This window comes from Uranotaenia lowii, unplaced genomic scaffold, assembly GCF_029784155.1.
Source record: "Uranotaenia lowii strain MFRU-FL unplaced genomic scaffold, ASM2978415v1 HiC_scaffold_10, whole genome shotgun sequence".
Taxonomy (NCBI): Eukaryota; Metazoa; Arthropoda; class Insecta; order Diptera; family Culicidae; genus Uranotaenia; species Uranotaenia lowii.
The window spans coordinates 75,314-101,961 of record NW_026596966.1 but is presented as its reverse complement, the minus strand read 5'-3'; the positions used below and the strand labels follow the sequence as shown (position 1 = coordinate 101,961).

General features: G+C 38.0%; 1 protein-coding gene across 1 annotated transcript in view; it reads right to left on the bottom strand.

Moving 5' to 3' along the window:
• Positions 1 to 26,648, bottom strand: part of LOC129759070 (uncharacterized) — a 160,172-nt gene that overhangs the window by 115,534 nt on the left and 17,990 nt on the right. Inside the window, exon 3 of the mRNA XM_055756484.1 lies at positions 9,316 to 10,532. Coding sequence (XP_055612459.1) covers positions 9,316 to 9,563 — 248 coding nt within the window. The 5' untranslated portion in view covers positions 9,564 to 10,532. The remainder of the gene's footprint in view (positions 1 to 9,315; positions 10,533 to 26,648) is intronic.

Sequence of the window (26,648 nt, the reverse complement as noted above, 5' to 3'; positions counted from 1 at the left end):
CCAAAACTACGAACTGGACTCGTTGAAAAAAAAGAATATTCGATATAGAACAGCCTTATTCCCACGTGTTAAAATATATAAACATCTTGTGACGAGTTTGACTCGTGGTAAGGATTGGTGGAAAAATATCTTTCAATTTCCGCTTTGAAGTTCGTTTATATGATATATCGTTTGCTCTTGTTCAGATTAACGTTCCATATAAAATATAACAGAAAAGGTATTTAAAATGACACCGAAACTAAAAGCCTTACTGATATAAAAATATGTACGTTTCTCTTTATTGAGCTTATGGGATTACTTAAGGAGGGAGAATGATTGTGCAAATTCAATTTTTATAATAAGATAATTCGGGAAAGGCCATTATCTAATCAAGAAAACTCTACAACATTGTAACATTTTCTTTCAATTGCTCCAACAATCAAGAAAAATAGATACTGGAATAGATTTTCAAAGGAACCAGTAGATAAAACAACAGCTTAACGATAAAATGCTGTGTTACTTCGCGGGGTAGGATGATGCAACAGCTACAACTTACCAGATCAATTTAAAATTCGACCTTTCGAAATGTTACACTTCCTTCTTCAGCCATTCCGGTGCAATGAGAATCAAAAGGGAAAACCGAGCTGCAAAAACCGAGTTCCCTGAGCCGACAGACGTGCGCCAAGCCGACATTCACCTCGACTCGTAATTTAATATTATCGGGAGGGAAAATCCCTTGGACAACCGAAACCAGGCAGCAGGCAAGGCAGCACGCATCAATTTCGCATGCTAATTTATTCATTGCTGAACACAGTATTAATTCCGTAAAAGCTCACCCGACCCCCCTGGTCCAATGAACTTGGGTTTTGCGACGCGGGGGGATTCCAACTTCCAAACTTCTTATGCCAAGCGAATCCCGGTCTCTTTATGATAGGAATCTTCCTTGGAATCCCTTTTCTGAAGGACCTGTCGGAATATTCCTTAGCATTGGAATAACAGAGCGAAAGAGCTGAAATTTCTTTTGATATTTGACTTAGTTAAGAGTAATTTTTTTTAAACATTCGCCTTTCCAGAATGTTACGCATAATCTGTCCGAAGAAATGGACCGGCATCCTTTAATGTGGCTCAGCCCACTGCAAGGCTACCGTGACGCTTGGCAAAGAGAACAATCTTCCAGAAAGGCAGGAAGTATCGTTTATTTCGGTGGGCACAAGTTTGCAGACCACCTCCCAAGCGATTGATACTAAAGAGCGCCACAAGGTGCAAGGGAACCGATAAAGAAGATGAGCACAAACATAAACTTTCGATCCGATCCGGCGGTCGCTCCGGGATTCTATCTCCGGTAGCCGCCGGCGAACTGTTGTTCAACCAGATGTGAGCAGAGAAACTTTTCCATCCAGCATCCGATAAGCATTGGCCACGGTCCATGGGTCCACTGGGAATCAATCTATTCGGAATATAAATCTGTCTGATGTCTGTTATGAAGACCTGGTACTATCAGATAGGTACACCCAAAGAACGAATCGTACACTGAAAATCGCATTTAATTTTGGTATTGAAAAAAGCGATATGGTACACCCAAAGAACAAATAGAATTCTAAAAATCGAGTTTTGAATGACAAAAGGACACGGATAAAACACAAATCTGCGGATCCCCGCAGATAACTTCATTCCCTCTGGGGGGAGGGGTCTCAATGTCAACACCTCGAGATTAACTCGACCTCCTCCACGATTATTTTTTCTACAACCACTCCAACTCAGAAGACATATTGGCCTGTACGCCGATGGCTCAACCGATAGTTTTCTTATATTAAGTAGCAGGGCCAGCTGTTGCCTTTGACACACCTCTGGAAATATTCTCCTCAATAAAAAATTTCGAAACATTTCGGTATCGCTTCGCTGCAATATTTGGTATACGTCCTGAATCGAATTTTATTTCTGAAGAAGAGAACAAGGGTTTGTCTTTCGGCATTGAAAATCAATAAATTCAATAAATTTGACATCACTGCTGGGTGCCTAGCGAGGTATTACATGACTACACAGCAAAAAAAAATGTAACGATGGATGATGTAATTTCGGGAGATTACAGATTTCTGTCGTGATAATACATCTAAATGATGTATACAATGCGAATACGTCGTGAAGTGTAATATCACAACCTTCAATGTGATATCGCATCAAGTAGTCAATGTGTTCCTCTGTTGACGTTCAAATTTGAAGTCATTTCAATAATTAAGAAACGGATTGCGGACTTCAGCTACATTTGTTTGGCCTGTAAGTACTACCAAAATTAATTAAAAATATAAGCAAACCCACAGCTTGGAAAATAATTTCATCATTTTTCATTTTTTAGCAAATTTGGCCCATATGGATCAGCGGTACAAAACATATTCTTTGACTCCAAATAGCCAGGTACATCAAGACAATGTAAAATTAGGTACCATTTGCGACTCAAGTTATGTGCAGGTATTTGATGTAATATCGCAATACTTTTTTTGCTGTGTACTTTTCATGCAATACCTCACGAGGCACTAGCAGTGATGTCAATTGAATTTATAACTTTTTTGCCTAACAAGATACGAACTTACGGTCTTGGACAAATTTAATCAGCGGAAAATTTCCTTTAGAGAATTTATAAATTTGGCGCAAAAACCAACCATCAGCAGGCTCGGCTCCACAGAAGAAACAAAGATTTTTTAGTACAAAATATTCAATTTTGCAAAAAATCATGAACGAGTTTAGAACCAAAACGAAGTTTTTTAGACCACAGGATTTGATAAATTCAAGAATGATCCCAAATCGACTCATTCTTATGAGATAGCGTTTCATCAAAAGCGATCGATGCGCACTCTGGAAACGACAGTGTTTACTGCTGGAAAAATTATCCAACGAACGAAATCGAGTGTCCGGTAGGTATAGTATAGTCAGTGCTTAAAGGATACACACCTCGTTTTAACTCGAGGAGCCGGAAAGAGAGCGAAGAATCCTCATTACCTCCTTCTGTACACTCGGAATCGAGTTTACAGCCGAGTGTCTGTTGAATGCACAAAAGAAGTGCTTTCCCCTACACTTCGCTGAGTCACTTGACGAAAATTGAAGAAGTAATGCACTCGGAAGTATGGAGAGGAAAACAGCTTCGTGAATAGAAAAAAAAATCTGAGCGAAAACTTGGTCCGGTGGACAAAACATTGGACCGGAAAGTCATGCGTGCTTATGCCAATAGGAAGACTGCCTTATTTCGGAATGTAGCAAAAATAGTGGCATCCTTTTCCGCACCTCCATCGTGCCATAGTAAGATTGCCGAAGGGGAGTCAAAACAGGCTGCTTCTGTCAAACCAAGAGCTCTTAAATTATATGATCAACTGCTGTGTGGAAAATCGGGATGCGTTATTATCGACGACGAAACCTATTGCAAGTTTGATTCAAAAACGCTCCAAATTACCAGTCGAGATGGAGACATCAATTTTTACCGAAAAAATCGGTGAAAAGGGAATGGTTTGGCAAGCAGTATAGAAGTGAGACATGCTTTCCGAAACATTCGTGAATACTGGCACAATGAATACAGTTGTTTACGTCCGAGAATGCCTAAACCGTCTCCTGCTGCCCATGATCCGCAACCAATTTAACCAAGTAGGGGATAATGAGGATACTTGATCCCTGAGGATAATTGATTACTTTGCTATATCTCGAAACAGGAATGTCTTACAAATATCAATGGTTCTAGCAAAACATGACAAATAGAACAAAACAACAATGCTATTATCTCAACTAATTTTCAATATTTTATTTTTCGTGTTATTCAACTTTTTTTGAAATTTTTTTACAAAAAGTGATTTGAAGATCTTTTCACTTTAAAATATTTCTCACATGAAAAAATATAATAAAAATATTTATTCCAATATGTCAATCGTTAGAATATAATATGAACTCCATCAAGCCATATTTTCTAAGCAATGGTAAACTCTCAACTTTTTTTTAAGAAGAAGTTTTCCAAAATGTATGTTATGGGTATAATTTATCCCTAGAGCCCAAAGAGATATATTTTTCTTCTGAATGGATCGTGATCATTGGTTATTTTGACATTACTAATATCTGTTCAATAACTTATGTTTATCCAGTAATTATCTGTTAAAAAGGACTAAAAATACTGTATTTATCTTAAAACTAGAAAATTGCGCTTTAAAATATGCAATGGCTTTAGGGTAGTAGACAAACTTATAGAATTCTCTTGGTCTGATACTTAGAAACTGTGAAATGAGAACTAATATGGCAAAAAATAGTCACCGGAACATTTATCTTTAGATTTAACTGGATTTTTGATTAGGGTCAGGGCACCCTGAATTAAGGATCAAGTCTCCTCTAGTAAAGAATCAAATCTTCTGTAACTTATAAAATATCTCAAGAAATTCAATATCTTTCCTCTTACATGAACCAAATCTATGAAAATGTACTTCCTTTTAGTGAAAATGTCCAAAAAATCAATTGGACTTAAATTCAGACGCCGCACGAGCTTACCAATGGAGATACAGTTCCTTTTAACCTCTAATTCTCCTATATTGTGTAAACAATGCTTAGCTTAGCTTGATTAACTACTCACATCCACCTTGAATCGTAAAACCCGAAATGCATGGTTGAAGAAAATGTATGCATGACTTATCAAAAAATCAAATTATGATAACTATCACTTCGAGTTCCATGATCGCTGGCGTGGCTCAGTAGAACAAGTTTCACATCGCCAATGGTTGCTACTCCGTGATTGACCGAGGCCATCAATTTTATTCAGAGGTCAAATGAATGATGCTTGGGATTAGCAGCTCATTCACACTGCACAAAACTGATGCTCTCTCTTTGACCGTCAATAACGGCGCCGGCCACGTCCTAGTAGTCAATGGATAGATTGGAAAAAAGAAAAAGGATGAAAGATCTATTTTGTGCTTTAGGACCGAGGTCACCTCTGCATCCTAGCAAAATAATTTTGGTTGGGAGAGGGGTTAAAGGAATTGGTTGGGAGACACTTTTGACTAGTGTTACGGTGAACAATAAATATTATTTTCCTGACTCATAAAGTTTCTATAGAAGCAGGCATGAGTGTGTTAGGTTAAATGGTGGTAAAAAAATAACGACTGTTACCAAGTGTAAACATAAATTTGTAAAAATAATTCTTTTATAAAGTCGCGTGGATTTTAATTGAGATACAAATTGAAGAGGTTTGGGTTATACATTTCGGATCATGTTGGGCAGCTAATAATAATTTTGAAAAAGGAACCATAAGTTGTTCATAATTTCATAATTTCAAGTTGTTGAGACATTGAAACAAGTTAAGTTATTTACATTTGAAATTATCTGAGGGAACGAACATGCTTTTGTTAATAATGTTCCTAGGTGAATAAAAAGCTAGTTAAAAATAAATACTTATTTGAGAAAACTCAACATAATTTCGAAGCACTAAAACTTCTAAACATAATCCGAACTACCCAAAGCGTGTTAAAAAAAAGTTTTTAATTCACTCCTATCCCAAACAACATAAACCAATTACAGAACTATTTCCATGTACATATTTCCTGATCAACAAACTACTACTTTGGTTGAGTGCCTAACCAAACTTCTGAAGCACACGTTAAAACGCCATTAAAATTACCATTGAATTGAATTGTGTATGTTCTTATGCTTCAACATAAAATCCCCTACTAAAACTATTTGGTCAATTCACTTTGGGGCAGAAAAATCAGTTCGAACGCAACCGTATGTTACCATCTTGAACTTTTGTGAAACGTAAGGTTCATACCTTCCTGACCACGACAATTTTTATATCAATTAAATATTTTTCACTTCATTAATTTATACATAGAATTTTCTTTCCAACCGCTTTAAGTTTATGATTCAAAATTAGTACCTACTGTTTTTACTATCCGCTAACTCAAGAGCTCCGCTGAGAAAAATGGAAATATGCTTTCCGAAGGTGTTATCTCCAACTGACTTCAGAAAAAAAACCGCAAAAAAGGGTTTTCCTTGACCCGTAACTTGCGTTTACACAAAAAATAACCATGCAATTTATCCAATGAAATATTTTCTGCTCGACTTCATGCTGTTTATCAAAATATTCAAAATAATCTCCTAAACACTTTTCCTTCTTTACCTATCTGTAAAAAATTTAAACAAACTACTTATCTGAGAAATAATGTTGATCCGTCCGGCAGGTGGATTCAATGCTCCATCAGCTTTACAACACCACAAGGCTGATCCGGAAGACGTAGCGCTATCATTCCGTTTTCAGATAAATTTTCACAACTTTACAACTCAGAAAAATCCAAAATCTCCATTTCAGAACTCTTGAAAATTTTCTTCAAACAAAAAAAAAAACACTTCCGCCATCCTCTCCTATATTGTGTAAACAATCCAGAAAAACACTGATTTGGATTAGAAAATTCTGAACAAAAATAGACCTTCCTTATGTGATTTTTTTTTCGAGACATCAAATGAAGGCTGTTGAGGCCACCGCACGTATCGCAAAATGGAGTTAAGGCTGATTTTACCCTCAATTCCCCTATACTTTTCAATTTATTATGAAAAATTAAGTTAGTGTTAGGAGGTTAGGATTTCAAAATTTTAAATCAAATAAGATCTCTCTGGTGTATTTTTTCCGAGAAATCGAATGAAGGCTGTTTGAACCACTGCACGCATCATAAAATCGAGTTATGACTGTTTTACCCTCAATTCTCTTCCATTTTTCAAATCGATCAGAAAAACCATGTTCGGACTTGAAAATTTTAAACCAAAAAAGACTCTGTTTTTAATATCTTTATTAAAGAGTTTTTCAGCTTTCAGCTGGTTCATCTCTTTAGTTCAAACAAGATTTATCTTATGTGGTTTTATTTCTAGGAATCGAATGAAGGCTACCGTACGCATCGTACAATGGAGTTATGTCGGTTTTTACCCTCAATTGCCCTACATTTTTCATATAATTGAGAAAAAGCATGTTCGGACTTCAAATTTTGAATCAATTGAGACCTATCTTGTGTGATTTTTTTTCGAGAAATCGAATGAAGGCTGTTTGAGCGTCCGCACGTATCGAAAAATGGAGTTATTGCCGTTTTACTACCCATTTCTTAATATTTTTAATATAGTTCAGAACAAGCTTGTTCGAATTGAAAATTTGGAAGAAAATTAGATCTATCTAATGTTATTTTTTTCGAGAAATCGAATGAAGGCTGTTTAAGCCACCGCACGAATTAGAAAATGGAGTTATGGCTGTTTCAATCTTAATTCTCCTACATTTTTTACTTATTACAGAAAAGCATGTTCAGACTTGATAATTTTGAACAAAATGGGACTTATGTGTCGTGCTTTTTTCTCAGAAATCCAATGAAGGCCACCGCACGCATTGAAAAATGGAGCTATGGCTGTTTTTACCAACTATTTCCCTACATTTTTCAATTTATTCAGAAAAAAACAAGTCCTGACTTGAAAATTCTTAACCAAATAAGACTTATCTTGTGTGTTTTTTTCCGAGGAATCAAACGAAGGTTATTTGAGCCAACGCACGCAACGCAAACTGGAGATATGGCTGTTTTATCTTCAATTTTCCAACATTTTTTAATTAATTCAGAAAAAGCTTGTTCGCACAGGATAATTTTGGAACAAATTGGTGCTATCTGGTATGATTCCGAAGATTCAAATGAAGGCTGTTCGAGCCATCGAACGTATCGAGAAAAGGAGTAATAGCTTAAATATTTGAAAAATGTAAGGGAATTAAGAGTAAAAACGGCCATGAAGCACGAGATGACGCAATCGACTTCAAATTTGTATGGAGATTTTCGGAAAAATGTATGAAAAATTAACATGAATTTACTCCTTGCGTTCTAAAATATGCTGAAAGTGTGCCACATAGCTCAGAATTGCAGAATTCATAGTTCAAACAATAAGGAACAAGTTTGTAGAAGTTTGTAATGCGATACGATTTCACTGTGATGAGATATTCGCCATTGAATGTGTGATGTTCTCGCATTGTTTGAACTATAAATTCTGCCATTCTGAGCTATGTAGCACACTCGAAAAATATTTTAGAACAAGAAGAGTGAAAGTAGGTACGTTGATTTTTTCATATATTTTACCTAAACACAATTAACATATGGCGTATGATAGGACACGACACTTAACGTTCTTACAAACGGAAAAAAGGATTCAAAATTACCTTTTTTGTCAACTGGTTTCGTGCAAGATGTTGCCCATCTATGGTACATTTATGAAATTTTCCTTCTGGTGAAGGTGAACAGCGGCGACATAATTGGTGGGTCATCTTCATTCATTGGTGGTTTCTACGAGGAACTAATGAACAGCAACTCCCATGCGCTCAAATTTGAAACTTTTCTAACACATTACTTGAAAATAACTTTCCCCCAATTTATGGAGTGGGCGACTACGCTGGATTCATTGAACCCGTTGTTTGCGACGAGTTTGGCCAATGTAAACAGTTAGACAACTCTAACAGGGAGTTGCATAGACTCCAGATCTCTCTTTTTCCTCAAAATATTCCGAAAACATGCCCGGAAAAGTACCAAAGTGATGCAACCACTTTCAGGCCAGAGAAGGAAGAACCCTATAGAATTAGCCTGCCGTTCCACCCGGGATAAAAAAAATCCTTTCTCGACACGGTCTGAGCGACAACACCCTTAAGGAGTGGAATTACGAACTATATCTTGTGGTTGTTTTAGATATAGAATGTCGAATATTGATGGTTTCCTGATTAGATTTCTTTGTGATCCTTAATGTGTTAAGATTCGATATGTGGGTAAATCTATTCACTTTTATTGCGTAACGTACAGAAATGTATTAATTTCCAAGTCATCCGATTTTGAATGGTGAGGACTCAATTTCAATCCAAAATGGCTCGATGTAAATTTCAATAACAATAACTCTATACTTTTAGAGCTTATTCGGAGCTCACTTCTAGCTTTTCCAAAGTAGATTGTGAATAGCCGAATCTATAACTTTTGTACTAAACATCTACCTGTGCCATTCATGAAAGAAATATGAAAAACTTGTTCTCAACAAGTTGGTTCAAGCAATTTCAGGCCAGGTAAAGTTAGAATATTTATTTTTGTTTTATTACACAAATAAGCTCCAGGCAACAGCCAGGCTAAATGAGCTGAGCTTACATTTTGTACATTCAGTTCGATTTGATTATTGCCTGAAAATTGTGTGTGTAATAAAATACACAAATTTCTACCGTGTTTTGAAGTAAACGCTGAGTTGAGGGAAATTTAATGAAATTTTACTCGACCAAGACACAGCGATTAGAATCTAAACCTAAATGTCAAATGCTTAAACGGTACTTACCAAGATTTTTGCGATTTTTTCATATCCAAGGCCCGGTTTCCGCCTCCCGTCGACGGCAGCGTCGAGGAAGGCAGCCGAAACGCGTTAGAGGACCCGGATGATCCGGAGGACAGGATCCCAGGAACCACCGGCGGTGGCACCGGAGCCGTGTATCTTCGTCCCTTGTCCCCGAGGCTGGACCCGGACGACGAAGACGATGATTTCGACGACGACTTTGACGCACTGTGCAAGTTCTTGCTACTTTTCATTGGATCATCTTGCACCACTTCATTATATCACATAGACTCGTCGCCGTAGACGGAAATTGATTTCTTCCGTCCGCCTCGGTTATCATACATTTCCCGTGCCCTCCCGAGGCTCCCCTGCACTTGATTATTTTCCTTTAGATTCACTTTCGGCACTTTCTTCTGCTTTTATTTTTCCTTCTTCTTTGGTGGACTTTTTTTTTCTTTTTTCACAATCTTCCCTTAAAAACTTTTTTTCTATAGCACAATTTACTAATTTAACTTGCCGCCTTTTTCTTCTGACCGGGACAAACACTCACGGCGGATGGAAGTTTGCGAACGGTTTGTGTGTAGCAGATCTTAACGAGAGTTGAACTACTTTCTACATCCACCTTGCATATCAAAACTCTGTGCTACTCCTGCCCTGATTTCTCCTAGTAGGTAGTTAGAAGAAGGAAGTTGACGGCAGAAGTTTTGATTCCTGCTCTCTGGGAAACTTTTGCGTTACAACTCGCTTGTGCTCTGCAATTGCTTGCTGGGTGAGGCGATAGTATATCTTCAACCAGAAAACGAACAAAATTTTTCAGTTTCACTTGCTACTGATATTGGATTTTTGCCTTCCTTCCACACAGGGAAGGAAAGCAGCCCGAAAAAAAGTAACCGCGAATTGTCGTATCGCAGTCCCCGAAATGGTAGAAAAATACACGGCAAATAAAACAAAAACTATTCACCAGAAATATGTTGAATAGAGAAACCAGGAGAAAGAGGTAAAAAAAACACAACTAAAAGCACGACTGCAGTAGCTGGGAATTTCGGCACCGCGGACGTAAAAATGAAACAGATATGCAATGGAAGATGCCACCGGATATTGTTGGCACAACTGTTGATGTTGATTCTGCTACTAGTCGGGTCGTTCCGGAGGAGATGCCACCCGGTGCATTTTGGTGCATTCTGTCAGTTTCGGCGAAGGCGGTCGGTTCTAGATTAGACGTTCTGGAAAAAAAAGAAAATAAATTTCGAAAAGTTAGTTCGATACTCCCTGCTTTTTGGGTAAATGGTACCGGGTCACTTGGTGCTAATACAGCGCAACAGAGGATAGGGCAAAAGATACATAACTTTCAGCAAACCACATTTTGCGGTTTCGAGTACACTTGTTTTTTTTTCTAAGATTTCGATTATGGCGCAGTAAGTCCATCAAGTTAAAACTGTCTTGAGACTCAACTTATATGCAGACCGCATGTTTGAATGATTTGGTAATTTTTATCAATTTTGTTTGCGTTGAGATTGCATGTTTGTAATATCAATAGGTTGACTGTTGAGTGTTGTTTCTAAAAAATTTGAAACTGTCTTTGGAATGTTCATTTTTTAATTAATATTGGATTGGATGTTGCCCTGAAGATATGCAGCTTCGAGCCCGAATCGAATCGAAAAATGTCGAATTTACTAACTTTTCCAAACTAGAGAAAGCTTGAAGGGGCTTTCGAGAGCAGCTTAATGTGCTTGTTTCTTAAGAGAGAAACTTTGTATGTTCTGTTGTATTCTACTGTTGATTTGTTGTTACGATGTGTAATGCTATGCGGTATGACGTAACAGACAAATAATAGCTTGTGTAGGGCTGAGCTTTGTTGTTACGATGTGTAACGCTGTTTTGCCCGACGTACCAGATAAAAAATAGTCACTGTGTGCTAAGTTTTGTTGTAACAATGTGTAATGCTGTGTTATAAAAAAAAAACAAATAATAGTCACTGTGGGCTGAGCTTTGTGTTACGATGAGTTATGCTGCATTGTGTTATGTAACACGACGTAACAGACAAATAATAGCTTGTGAAGGGCTGAACTTTGTTGGGACGATGTGTAATGCTGTTTTGCCCAACGTTCCAGATAAATAATAGCCACTGTGGGCTGAACTTTGTTGTTACGATGTGAAATGCTGTGTAATTTAACAGACAAATAAAAGCCACTGTGGGCTGAGCTTTTTGTTACGATTTATAATGATATGCGGTATGACGTTAAAGACAAATAAAAGCTTGTGTAGGGCTGAACTTTGTTAGGACGATGTTTGCCCAACGTACCAGACAAATAAAAGCCACTGTGGGCTAAGCTTTGTTGTAACGATGTGTAATGCTGTGTTGTGTAGTGAACAGATAAATAAAATCCACTGAGGACTGAGTATTGTTGTTACGATGTGTAATGCTGTATTGTGTTATGTAACAGACAAATGATTGCTACTGTGGGCTGAACTTTGATGTTACGATGTGTAATGCTAGATTGAGTAGTTTAACAGACAAGTAATAGCCACTGTGGGGTGAGCTTTGTTTTTACGATGTGTAATGCTGTGAGTGTTGTGTGAGTAATAGACAAATAATAGCTACTGTGGGCTGAGCATTGTTGTTACGATGTGTAATGCTGTATTTAGTTATGTAACGGATAAATAATAGCCACTGTGTGCTAAACTTTGTTGTTACGATGTGTTATGCTGTATTGTAGTTTGTAACAGACAAATAATTGCTACTGTGGGCTGAGCTGTGTTGTTACGATGTGTTATGCTGTGTTGTGTTATGTAACAGAAAAATAATAGCCACTGTGGGCTGAGCTTTGTTGTTACGATATGTAATGCTATTCTGTGTAAAGTAACAGACAAATCCTGATGCTGCTGAACTTTGTTGTTACGATGCTATTTTAAGTTATGTTTTGCTGTGTAACGCAACAGACTTTACACATTAGGAAAGGAAATCGAGTGGATAAAAGGTTCGTGGCTATTTCCAATAAACTTTAGACGGGTTGGTAAGCGATGCATGAAGATTTATGAAAAAACCTGAGTAAAAAAAATCCTTTGACAAAAACTTTAAAGAAATGCACTTTAAACGTTTGTCGCCAAACATCATCCACTTCAAAACATGTCTAACTTGAAATAGTCAAACCATCAACACGCAGAAATCATTTTGATTCGAAATCATCTTGGGTTAATTCCAAATCCCTACTGCTCTCTAGCCAGAATTTGAAGATATCTCAAGTGGATGTTTTGGCTTTTCTAAGTAAGTCATATTTTGTAGTGGGTTTTGTAGCGCTTGGCGACAAACGTGTTAAGACAGCTTAGAAATTTCATAAAATTGTCAACAATTTCAAAGTTTCTTTATAAACTCCAATACGTCGTCTACATGAAATTTCAACAATCATAACTACACAAATTAATTAGTGGATTTAAAGTACTTGAAAAATTTAAGAAGATTTATAAAGATACTTGATTCTAAAAATGACTTGTGAAATAAGCTTTTCAAACCGAACAAAGGTTTCAAAAATTGCTAGAAAATTATCGTCAAACGTTTAAGGTTTTTGAAAATTTGGCTAGGTTCAGTGAGAAGTACTTAATAAAAAGGAAAGGCCTGAGGCAATTATCGATGTGATAATCTCATTGCTAGCTCTGTCAATTTACTTATAGGAAAAAAACAAAACAAACAATTTCAAAATAGTCGACTAAAAACAATTCTTCTCCTGTTAAAAAAAGTTTAATAGTCTATGTACAGTAGACAGAGTCGATTTGGGGTCATTTTGGAATTTATAAACGTTACTCCAATATTTTGCAAAAAAATCATAGATGAGTTTTGAACCAAAGCGACGCTTTTAAAACCCCAGAGTTTATGAAAATTCAAAAATGACCCCAAATCGACTCAGTTTTATGTACAGTACATGACCGCGATTTTTAAGTCATATACACGGCAGTTATGCCGTGACGCCAACGACTGTCTATGGGGTGATGCCTATCGGATAGTCATGGGCAGAACTAAAAGTGGGGGTACACCACCTGAAACGTCCCCCGATAAACTGAGAGTCATCATCAATGAGCTGTTCCCACAGCACGATGTTATCCGCTGGCCAACAGTCCCGTTTGACTGGGACTCCAGCGCCGAAGAGCGGACAACGGTAGAAGAACTTCGCGAGATCGCCAAGTCTCTCCAACCGAGGAAGGCCCCCGGACCGGACGGCATTCCGAACGTCGCGGTGAAGGCCGCGATCAGGGAGTTCTCCGATATGTTCCGAACATCGTTGCAACGATACGTGACGGAACGGGTGTTCCCTGACACGTGGAAACGGCAGAAACTCGTCCTTCTGCCAAAACCGGGTAAGCGTCCAGGAGACCCATCGGCGTATCGGCCGATCTGTCTACTGGAAACAGCGGGTAAGGTCCTGGAGAAGGTGATTCAGAACCGACTTCAGAGATACACCGAAAGCGAAGGCGAACTCTCGGGGAAACAGTAGATGCCATACGCTCGGTCATCGAGGTAGCGGACAAAGCCAGGCTAACCAAGAGGAGAGGGCTCCGCTTTTGCGCGGTGGTCACTCTGGATGTTAAGAACGCCTTCAACAGTGTCAGTTGGACAGCGATTGCGTCGTCGCTCATCCAAATGAGGATCCCGGCATATCTGTATAGGCTTGTGGAAAGTTACTTCCACAATCGCCAACTGCAGTATATGACCGGCTAGGGTTTGCGAACACAAGAGGTCTCGGCGGGTGTTCCACAGGGGTCAATACTCGGCCCGGTTCTGTGGAATATCACTTACGACGAACTCCTACGAACGAGCCTCCCATCGGGAGCTGAACTCGTAGGATTTGAGGATGATGTAGTCCTTTTGGCGAGAGGCTCTTCAACAGCGGAGGTTGAGCTACTGGCCACGGTAGCTATCCAGGCAGTGGAAAGCTGGATGCACTCCAAGTGCCTGCGTCTAGCCCACCACAAAACCGAGATGGTCACCAACCTTATCTCACCCCAAACAGGTACCATTGCCGTTGGACCGTGCAATATCGTGTCCAAACGCGCAATCAAGTACCTAGGGGTGATGATTGACGACAGGCTCAGTTTTACGAGCCATGTCGACTATGTGTGCAAGAGAGCTGCAAAGGCCACGGCCGCACTCACACGGATGATGTCGAACTCCTCGGCCATCCAAAGTAGCAAAAGGAGGATCCTGGCAAGTGTAACCACATCGATCTTGCGGTACGGAGCAGCGGCCTGGAGGCAGGCCCTGGGAAGAAACTGTAACCTGCAGCGACTTAGCAGCGTTCAGCGGCTGATGAACCTGCGGGTTATCAGCGGATACCGGACAATGTCGTCCGAAGCCGCCTGTGTAGTAGCGGGTGTCATGCCCATCTCGGTTTTGCTTGAGGAGCAACAAAGACACGCCCAATGTACGAGATCTCGCCAATGACGACTCGATGTCCAACTGGCAGCAGCTGCAGCAGCAGATCAACGAAAGGAAGGTGGACCCATCGTCTGATCCCGCACATTGGGAGCTGGATAGGAAGAAGGCACGGTGAAGTGGACTTCTATATGACGCAATTCCTGACTGGTCATGGATGCTTCATGAAGTACCACTACCGGTTTGGACATGTGCCTTCGCCATATTGCCCAGATTGTGGTGACGAAGAGGAAACACCTGAGCATGTGGTGTTTGTTTGTCCGAGGTTTGTGGCGGTACGTACTTCCATATTTGCCGCCTGTGGACCCGACACGACAGCAGATAACGTCGTACGGAGGATGTGTGCGGATTCCAACACTTGGCATGCGGTCAGCGATGGGTTCCCCCGGATCATGACTGCCCTGCAGAGGAGCTGGAACCAACGGCAGTCTGCGAACGGTGTAGGATGACTCCATCGATGGGGAGCATCTGAGGAGTGTGCGTCCGATCCCTTGATCGAAGCTACAAAGATAAGGCAACATCTTCTGCGTAGCTGAGGTCAGGGGTGCGCCGCGAACGTGTGTAGGATACCCCAATGTCGGGGGGTATCCGAGTAGTGCCGCTTCCTAAGATGGAAACTGCGAGGATAAGACTTTACCTTCCTCGTAGCGGATCTCGAGAGAAGAGTCTGTCGGGGGATACCTACAGGTAGAGAGGCTCTCGATGCCGGGCGAGCCTCTCGAGTCGGTGTAGGATGTCGTCATCGTCGGGAAACATCCGAGTCGTAGCGTTCCAAGTCCCGTACGTGTGCCGTGACAGGCGCGAGTCCAGGACAAGCTGCTCTCGACCTGGCACACAACGGGCAGGAAAATCCCAAGGGGGATAAAGAAGACCGGACATCGGTCGGAGTAGACTGACCCCATCGACGGGGGGCTGTCGAGTAGAGTGCGTCCGACCCCTCGCTTTGAAGCTACAAAGATAAGACAATACCTTTTACGTAGCAGATGCCGTGGGTGCGCCGCGTTCGTGCGTAGGATGCTCCACCTTCGGGGAGTAACTGAGTAGGGTGGTTCTCAACGACAGAAGCTGCGGGGATAAGACTTGACCTTCTACGCAGTGGAAATCGTTGGGAAAGGGTTATTCCACGTTCGGGGAATACCCACGGGTAGAGTGGCTCTCAGCGCCGGGTGAGCCATTCGAGTCGGAGTAGGATGACGTCTTCGTCGGGAATCATCCGAGTCGTTGCGTTAAGTTCCGCGCGTGTGCCGTGACAGGCGCGAGTCTAGGATAAGCTGCTCTCGATCAGGTACACGGCGGGCAAGGTGGCAAACCTCGAACCCTTAAGATAAGAGGTCGGGCATCAAACCCGAACATGAAGATTTTATTCAACCGACGTTTCGGTGCTTGTTGGCACCATCCTCAGGGAAACTGGGATTTAAATATAAATTTGTAAGAAATTGGTGTTATAACTAATAGTGTCTAGTGCTAAATAAGTGGCGAGATCCTGCTTACAATAACGCATCTGTTCTTTGTTGTGGTTCTTGAGGTAAGCCTATTGTCGATAAGTTGGTCGTTTGTAATTTTTAACTTGCTGTAAGGTCGGAAGTTATGGTAGGTACACATTTTTTTAATTTGAACTGTTTGCAAAACTCATATCGTTTCCTTACAGAGGTAAATTTCGGTGACGCAGTGTGTTGTCAATGATTGTGGTGTTCATCGTGGTATCGTCGAAGAGTTAATTCTTAGCAACGAGTAGAGGTTTTGTTCGGCTTTTGGTTTTTCCGTCAAGAATTATAACACTTTTTATGAGAGCGCCGATGTGGTCTAGCGGATAAAGTTTTGGTATGCCAGGCGTACTCGGTTCGATTTCCGGTACCGGCATGAAAGCTTTTGGGTTCGAATCCCATAAGTTGTCGACAGGTAAAATGTGTTTCTCGTTATAATTGACTATATAATAAGAATTTTCAATCAGTTGTCAGCTGGCCAGATATATACACGGATGCGGGAATACCTGTAAGTAAACCAGCCCACCTGATTGACTCATTCTTCCAAAAATATACCTACATCAACACAATACATTCATCCATAACAGTTCATACGAAGCCATGGGGTCCGGATATGGTGTACGCGTTGCATTGGAGATTTGTCGAACCTAATAAAGGCGGATATAGCCTCTAAACTACTCCCGGTTGAAGCATGACTAAGTAGAAAGATTGCCTAATTTTTATTGACCACGAGTCTGACTCGTGATCAGTGATGTCAATCCTCCACATTTTGTATAGATCTGTTAGAACTTCGACAAGACAAGTGATGACTTTCGTGAAACCCAATAACATAAGTCCAGACAGTTGATAAAACAGAACTAAATATTCTTTTGTATGAGAATTTTGAAGTTTGAAGTGTAAAGTGTTGTAACCTCCTACTTTGTACACGGTTTGTTAAAGTTATTTCACAATTTTAATCAGCTAAAAAATGCTATCTCAACTAAAAAGCAAGGGAAAAACTTTTCATACAGCATAAATTGCACCACTTGATTCCGCTGGAAACACAAATAAGATCATCATCATATACCAACAGATGTCACCGGTCCGGTCAGCATAAGTATAAGTAGCTGCTGGCTAGAGAGATGGCAAAGTACGTGCCATCATCGTCAAAAACAATGACTCGCACTGAATGGAGCAAGAAGAAGTAAAAAAATGTCAAGTGTTGCTGAGCCACTACATTTTTCCATAGCATGAGAGACAGACCATAACAGCGAGAAAAAAATGTCTCTCGATTATGTTTCGGTTAAGACGGGGAAGAAGTTTCGAGAGAAAGCAAATCAGTTTACTACGACAACATAGGGAGCAGCAAAAAAAAACACAACGAAAGAAGACAGTTTGATGCCATAAGCAAACTTGTTTCCTTACGTCTTGTCACAACTGATAAATTATGCTAATTGACCATGTGCCAGAACTGGAACAACAACAGCAGAAAAAAGCGTCGGTAATAGTGCTTCATTCTTCCACTAAATTTTGAGTTGAGCGGAAGTGCGTTTCGAAATGTGTTCTGCCATTTGATTATGACATTCGCGCATCGAAAAAAAGGTTTAAGTTGATTAATTTTTGAATTAATTTGTGATTTGAAGGAAAACAAGTATTTCATTTCTCACTTCCCACGTCTTATGATTCACTTCTTACGTCTCATGTTTAACTTCTCACGTCTCATATCTCTTTTTTCATATTTCACGTTTTACTATCCACGTCAATGTCATGGTCAACGTCAACGTGACAAGTAGTTTCACTTTTAACGTTTTTCGTCGCACTTCCCACTTCATTGATCTCACGTCTCCCAAGTTAAAAAAAAATGTGTTTAAGCTTTATACAAGTTTTATGCCAGCAGTGAAGATGCAGGGTTAAAAAAATTTCCCAGTCCTCTTTCCGAGTATACCTCCTCTCTCAAACAAGCTTTATCGTAGTTTTATAATTGCTTCGTCAGACGTTTCTCTCAAAAGAAAAAAAAACTACGTGAATGTATTCTCACTCTCCAACAAACTTCATCGTAGTTTCATCACAGTAAAATCACAGTTTCGTTTGTAGTTTCTCCCAAAAGGAAACAAACACGCTCCATTGTCATGATTCAAGCCTGTCTGCCGGTTTTACGATGACATTCAATTGCAGCATGGAGTGCACAAAACAGGCAATGAAGCTCTGAAACAAACAGAAAAGTATGTTTAATTATAGCTTTAACGGAGCACACGCAACTTCATTAAAATTGATGTTTATCCTATTGATGTTTTATTCAAGTTTTAACAGAACTTTATAGAACACTGTTTAAAAAAAACACAATTACTGAAATCTTCTAAGCATTTCCTAGAGTTTCTACAAAACAATCACAAAACTACGTCACATTGAGTAAACCTCCCTAAAGCAATGGTAAATTTTAAGAAAGCCAAATGTCTTAAAGTGTGTTACTTGGGATGTCTCATGTCTCAGGACTCAGCTCTCATGTCTCCAGTCTTATGTCGTAGTTTCCATTTCTCATGTCTAAGGGCTCAAATCCCAGGTCTCAGATCTTTGATTTCGGGACTCAATCTAAAGTCTGAAGTGTCAATCCAAGGTCTCATGTCTCAGTTTTCCTGTCTAAGTCTAATTACTTCGCTTTCAGGTCTCACATCTCTGTTACTTGGGATGACTCATGTCTGCAGTCTCATGTCGTAGTTCCCATTTCTCATGTCTAAAGACTCAAATTCAGGTCTCATATCTTTGATTTCGGAACTCAATCTAAAGTCTGAAGTCTTTGATTTCGGAACTCAATTCAAAGTCTGAAGCGTCAATCCAAGGTTTCATGCCTAAGTCTAATTACTTAGCTCTCTGGCCTTCAGAGAGTCCCCGTTCAGGGCTGATCCCAGTTCCAGCTTCAAATTGTTAAATGGATTTCGGAATAAACACGATTTTTACACGAATTCCCTCAATTGGCATGATATAACACAGTTTATCGCAATAAGGTTTATGAAGATGCTTCAAGAATTAACAAGGCTTTTGTACTTTTTCTACGATACATAAACCCGTGAGAAAAAGCTTTAATGTATATAAAAATAAAAGAAGAATTGCAGAGTCTGCATCGTGCTCCCGTCGCGCGCGGTCATATTTTTCTTTTCTGCTAAATAACGAAACGGAAAAGATTCGTCGTTTGCAAATTGGAAACGCGGAGTGAAAACGGAAGAATCTGAACAGCCTTATCAATGAAACAGGGAGTGTTCGTTTGGAATTAAATGGAAATTATTGGAAAAAAGAGTGAAAAGTTTGTGAAAAGTGTAGTGAAAGCTGAAGATTTTTATCCCATAGGATGGATTAGCATTTGAAAGAAAATTAAGCTGGGGCTACCAAATAACCCAAGCTTTGTCGAATGCATGAAATTTTGTGAACCGTTTGCGGTAAAGTGGGAAAAATGAGGGTTTTTACGAAAATTGGTTGGAATTGCTTCATTTACTGTACGGCAGGTGAAAGCGGGGAAAGTGATGTGCAAATATAGAGCCGTATGAAGGGGAGAATGCAAGTGAGTCAGAGGGCAAAGAATCAAGATTCGAGCAGTTTCAAGCTTTAAAATTCCGCAGCCTACTGTGTGATAGTGATTGGAAAAGTATGAAGTTCGCGGAAAGGTTGGTTCAATGAAGCGTTGCCGAAATAGAATCAAGCAAAGTCACACTCACGTTTAAGTTGTTCGACAAGAATTTCAAGATGTGAAATTCGAAAAAAGTGTGAATTTTAGGTTTGTTTTTTTTTTACGTTTTCTAATCGGCAACGAATTAGCTGTAAAAATCAACAAGATAAAGAAAAGTTGTAAAGTTCGCCCGTATCCAGAATAAAGTAATTCCAGCGTGCTCCGTTCGTGGGTGCGCGCGACGTGAAGATTGTTGATACGGTGGATACGCACGCTCAAGTCGTTTGACAAATGTTTTATCGTGTTGATTCTTTAATCGGTAAGGGAAGTGGTTATTTGAGAAAACCAAAATAAGGAGAGGGTAGAAGTCCTCAATGTTGCATAGATTGGTAAGGAATATTATTTAGAAAGCGAAAAGAACTTCCACATGTGAAAATCAGTGTAGAATGCGATGTTGGAAAATGCACCTCTTGCGCCTATGGTTTTGTGTAACTTGATGGATAGCAACCATCGCGCAGCCTACTTGGACATTTTTAAGCGGTTTGCGTATGTCAGAGTGGGCGTTTTAGATTTGCCTAATAATTGAACGATATTATGCTTTGTTCCTGCAGAACAAGCGAAAATGGGATGAAATGTGGATAAATTTCCTTTGTTAGTGTAAGTGTAAGCTTATAAAGGATATCTGAGGAGGCTTGTGTTCAGACATGTGGCAAAAGTGGTTTTGCGTTAATGAAGGGAGGGTAGTTTTTGTGGTTGATTGTTGAAAAAGATGAAAGTGCAATTTAGATAACGGAAGACTACACATCAAATATGGATTTCATTATTTGATCAGATGGAAATAAATATGGTTATGATACTGAACAAGGTGGGTTACAGCTAAAGGTAAGCTTAGTTTGTCTTGAGGTAAGTTGGGTATTAAGGTAAGGTTATTCTGTTGTATAACTATTTCATTTATTGATTATATTATATAAGAACGTTCAAGCAGTTGCCAGCTGGGCAGGTATCTACACGCATGCGGAATACCTGTCATAGATTCATAACACTGAGAATGTTATGAATTTTATACGGTTGCGAAACTGTTTGCTCGTTCTACAAATAAGACATACACATACACGAAATACATTCATTACATGACAGTTCACACGAAGCCATGGTGTCGGGTATGTGGTAATTTGCATTGAAGATTGGCCGAACTTATAATCTAAAGAATGCAATTTAGCGCATACGTTGGCGAAACTGCGGTGAATCCGTGCACCCATGGTGGATTATCTACATACATACATACATAAAAATAAAAGAAGAATTGCAGGAAACTAGTAAAAATTACTTAACGTAACGCGACACAAATTGTCAAAACTACTTGCTACAAACAAATCTTAGAAAGCTGCAAATCAAATCTCGAAAACGATAAGAGTTTTGCTGTGAGCCTGGCAGATTTCTCAAGTAATCGGTTAACAGCGAAACCACACGGATTGAAACTTTACCACAAAGCGCAGAAAAGTTTCTCGTTTTCTTGAGTGAGCGCAGAGCTGAGATGAAGAATGGCAAAGTAGAATGATTACGAACGAGCAAAGGGTAGAGAAGAGAAGAAAAAAAACATCGAATGCAGTGCAATCAAACGTGAACCATAGACCGGGTGGGATGGAATGGGGTTCGAAATTCAATGGCATTGTCGGTGCTCGAGAAAAGTGGATTCTTGAAGTTTTGAGGTTATGTTTGAAAAGAAAAAAGTTAAAAAAAAAAGGTAAATGAATGTTAATTGAATTATGCAAAATTAACCTTTCTAATGTTTTTTTTATTACAACTAACTTTTAAACTTGAAGAAAAATCAAAATTTAAGAAAATAAATTTCTGCAACGAAAATTTTCAAAACTACTCTAGGAAAACACCTTGACATTCCCTCGACCTCTGTCAAAGGTTCCGGAGCCCGTTCAAATTATCACAATTTCCATTCGGTGGTAAGCGTTCGAGGATTTACTCGGAACGACCACGGAGTGAGAAACGCGAGTGCTCCTCAAAAATTAAAAGCGAAGAGATTTCAACAATTTGCCGTAATGAACTGCTGACTGCTGAGTCGGATTTTGTGCGGCTAGAAGAGCTTTCCATTTTGCGCTGCCAGCTGTTGAAGCTGCAATGATGTAACCCTAACCAGATCGCGCGTTTTGTTTTTCCTTCTCTGGATTCGGTCCGTTTGTTGCCGAAGGGAGTGAATTTGACAGCCGAACAATAACAACAACAGGAGAAATCTTCGACTTTGCTAAAAGAAACACTTTTTTGGCAAAAGGAAGAAAATTTGTAGCTATCAAATTTGTTAAAAAAAAAGGTTTAACATTTTAAAATTTAGGTTTAAATAGATATTCGAATTTACAGCCAAATAACACTTTCAGAAATTGCCAACTTTCTACTGAGAAGTATTAATATTTAATTTAGTTATTGATTAAGCTGATAGATGGATAGATCCATCCTCAGAAGAAATTGAAATATTGAATGGTATTTCATCAATCATGCATAAAAAGGTTGAAACAATTGACGACAAATTCCAATTGAATATGTAAGCAACGTTAATGGAGAGATGTATTCGTTCTGTTTCATGAATTATTTTTTTCCTAATTTAACCGCATTTATGAATCAGACAACTATTACGTCAAATAGCGAATAACACACAAACGCAACACAAATTTCAAAATAACAGCTTCAAGAATTTAGAGGTCTCCATTTTTCAAACTGAGATTGGAACATTGAATTCTAAACAGCAGAAGGAAGCTGTTTTTTTGTTTGTTTTTTGAAAACCTTTTTTGTCATTTCGGACGAAAACTAATTTTTCAAAAAGGAGCTAGCCAAGGTGGTCCATAATTGGTCCTCTGGTCCAAAATAAGTCCGTTACCCTATATGCCGTTCACGAATTGAAACTTCTTTTTAATTGTAAATTTCGATTTGCAATTCAATCAACCTTTTGTATTGAAACTCTAAACTTAACACACAAAAATCCTACCTCGTCTTTAGTATGGATTTTTATTGAGTGTAACTAAACAAGTTCAGAGTTTAAAACCAACCATTTTAACTTCAAAATTAATTCATCGAATACTAATTTTATACATCAAAAAGTTGGAAGCCACTCACGTTGGTCATCAGAATTAGCAAAACAAAATCTAAAACTCTACCTGATTACTTAAAATTTTGATCTATAAAATATTAAATGTTCTTCAAGACGCTCATTTCAGTTTAAATTTTGTGTTGTGTTTCTTGTTCTTCTTAGCTAGTTTTGACAAGTTAGGCTGTTTTTGATATAAATTTGCCATTTTATTATCCGCTTTTGTATTTTAAATAACCTTTAACACAAAAAACACAACATTTTTAAATAAAGGTTTTAAAATAATTATCAACTCTCCCCAAGACATCAAGCAATTTTTAGTTCTGTGAAAAAAGTTATAGAGTTATTCTATATGTTTACTTTTCCCCATTTTTAAAGAAGTATTGAACCAAATTGCATTTTATATATTTTTAAAGCAAAAATCTAATCGGTTTGCAGGTTTGAAAAAATTTTGTTCAATGTATTCTCTAAATTTTCTAAAACTTTATTCAGTAATGTCAGGAACACTTGTAATGATATCTTTCCGAATTTTTTAAAACTGAGAAATTTTACTTTTTTAGATCATGCTCAAATATTATCATTTCAAATATTATTCCTTAATTGAATGAAATAGGTGTATAATATCAAAATTAAAGTTCATAGACAAACTTCGACAAAAGATTCATGTTTTTAAAATTGTTGGACGGGTTTTTTGAAAAAAAAAGTTCTACTTAAATGTTAAAAACTTATCTTTTCCAATTTCACATTTTCTTTTAATTTTAAATAAATTAACCGAATTATAAAGTCAAACTATTTAAATTTTAGGAAATATTTTATATACCTTTGTCTATGTTTTTTTATTTAAAATTTTGATGTTCTTACAGAATCTTTTAGTAACCCTTTGAAACTAAATTTTTCAAAAGAAAAACATAGTTTCCACTTTCCCGTCTGTTCTGTTCTGTCAGGACCTTCGATTGAAAATTTATAAACTTTTTCGGCCTTTATTTTGATACCTGTAAGAATTTTATAAAGAAAAAGGTTTTATCTTCGATTTTGAACTCTTGCACGCTTGAAATAAAATTAAATATTTTCTCCTTTTTATCAGCTAAAATTCAAGAATTGTTTTTAGCAATCATTCAATTAAAAATGAAGAAGAGAAATGTACATAAATTAAGATGAATGAAAAATATCAATCATTATCACTTTTCTAATAGGCTGGAACAAATATCAATTTCTTCTTTTGTCACCTCCCCCCTTCGAAATTTCCAAAATCCCGAAGGGGGGAATAGATACAGTTTGAAGTATTTTAAGTAAATTTCAAATAAAAATTCAAATATCCGAAAGATTACAAGACCAAGAACCAAATTTTGGAAGATGGAAGTTAATTCACATTTTGTATTCTTGATTTTATTTAATTTTTCGATAAAAAAAATACTTGATTTATAGGTATTATGCAATAATATAGTATGACATTTAATTGCATACATGTTTTCGTGCAATTTATTCCAATTTATTTGTTTTTCGCATTATTTTTTATTGCCCCCCCTCGCGATGTTCCAACTCCGAGTGACAAAAGAAGGATTTGAAATTTGTTCCGGCATAATGTTTATCATCATTTTTAATCTGATCTGACAGTTATAAGATGTTGTGGATATATGATGTAGATTTTCTTTAAATCGGGTGTTATATTTTATATATTCTTTTTCTGAACATTAATTTTTATGTCCGAAGCTTTATTCGATTTTTTTTTCGCGTTCTTTTTCTGGTGTTTCTGAAATGTTGATTTCAAATTGGAAAACTTAATTGTTGATTGGCTTTTCTGGTTGATGCTTTTCGATGAATTTGAAATCAAATAAAAACACTACTTTTGACGTTTCGGCCTGCTACGTTAAGCCATCCTTAGAAAACTATATTAGAATACAAAAACTTAAATCAAAGCAAATTTAGTTCAGAATAAGGAACATCATTTTGAAAAAAATATCAATGACTTACCGGAAATAACATTGATTTGAAACCTTCATTCTCATTTGTTTTGAAAATTTGGATTTATTTTGTAAGTAAAATTTATTATTTTTTGAGTTTGTGTAATAATCATATCTAAGAAAATAGTGTTGGAAATCAATTTCCTTATTTATCGTGTGTTTTTGGTATTGTAATTATTTTTGGGTAAATTTGAATTTCGAAACCCTCACCCCGTTTCCCCCCTATGGATGAGTCCTTCGCACGTTCCTGATGCAAATGGAACAAAATTGATATGGGAGTGTATTTGATCCTAAAATGATAGGAAGCGGGGAGTGGGGCTCCCATACAATTTTTCGCACAATTCGAGAACTAATCAAACAAATTTTATCATGCGAGAGTATATGGGTAGGAATAATATTTCAAAGTTGGTATGAAACTCCTCCCTCTTTCCAGTGTGAAGATAGAAAAAATGGAGGAGCCTCCCATACAATTTTTGCAAAATTCGAGAACTTATCAAGTAAATGGAACCAAATTTGACATGGGCGGTTATTTGGGTACGAGAAATGTTTCTATGATTGTTTGGGACTCCACTCTCTTCGCTTGGGGGATACAATGGGAGGGAGGGAGTGTTCCATACAATTTAATGCATTATTCGATAATTAATCATGCAAATGAATCCAAACTTCACATAGGAAGGAAGGCAAGGCCCATCTGTCCTTCCATTGATGGATAAGAAAAGGGTCCTCATACAGTTTTATGTATTACCAGAGTACTAATCGAATTAAAAAACCAAGTTTATCATGGAAGTATATCTGAGTACGATAAAATATTTTTAATTTTTCGAGACCCTCCCTCTCTCCAACAGGAAGATGGGAAGGAGTAGGAAGGTTTTCATGCAACATTTTTGGATCACTCGAGAACTTATTATTCAAATAGAACAGCATAGGTATTTGAGTAGAATTTTTTTCTATGATTGTTTAAGGCTAAGGAAAGGAGGAAGAGGAGCTCCCATACAATTTTTTAATAACTCGAGTGCTAATCTAGCAGATGGTAACAAATTGGGAAAAGTATGTAAATACAAGAAATATTTCGAAGATGATTTGGTTCCGCTCACGCGATTGGAAATAGAAGAGAGGTGTCATACGTTTGTTTTGATTAGTTCAAGACCAAATTTTACAGGGGAGAGTATAAAAGTACGAGAAATGATTCAATAGTTATTTTAAAAAACCCCTTTCACCTTCCAGTGGGGGATAAAAGAGGGGAAAAGGAATTTCGCACACCTTTTTGTATAACTTGAGAACTTATCCAACAAAGGGAATCAAATTTGGAAGAAAAAGTATTCGAATACGAAAAAGATTTCTATTTGAAGAGATTCTATACAGTAATGAGTTGGGAATGAGAGAAGTTTTATCGCATTGTTTTTAAACGTTTCAAGCTAAAGAAACCATGTTTTACATGAGAGAATTTTTTAAGATTCTTTTCTTCTTCCAGAGGGGAGAAATGTGAAGTAGGAAAGTATGTATAGTTCGCAAATGGAGCACTATGGGAAATGTGATGTTTTTTGGTTACGAAAAATGTTTTTATGGCTGTTCGTGGATCCTCCCCACATTGCAGGGGAGAAAGGAAAATAAAACGAGTTCTTAATATAAAATTTAACACCATTATTAAAAAACATTTTCAGATTAAGTTTAAAAAAATTTTTTATAGAATCTAATCTTCCCATAATAATTTGATGTGAAAACTCATTGTTAAGATTTACAA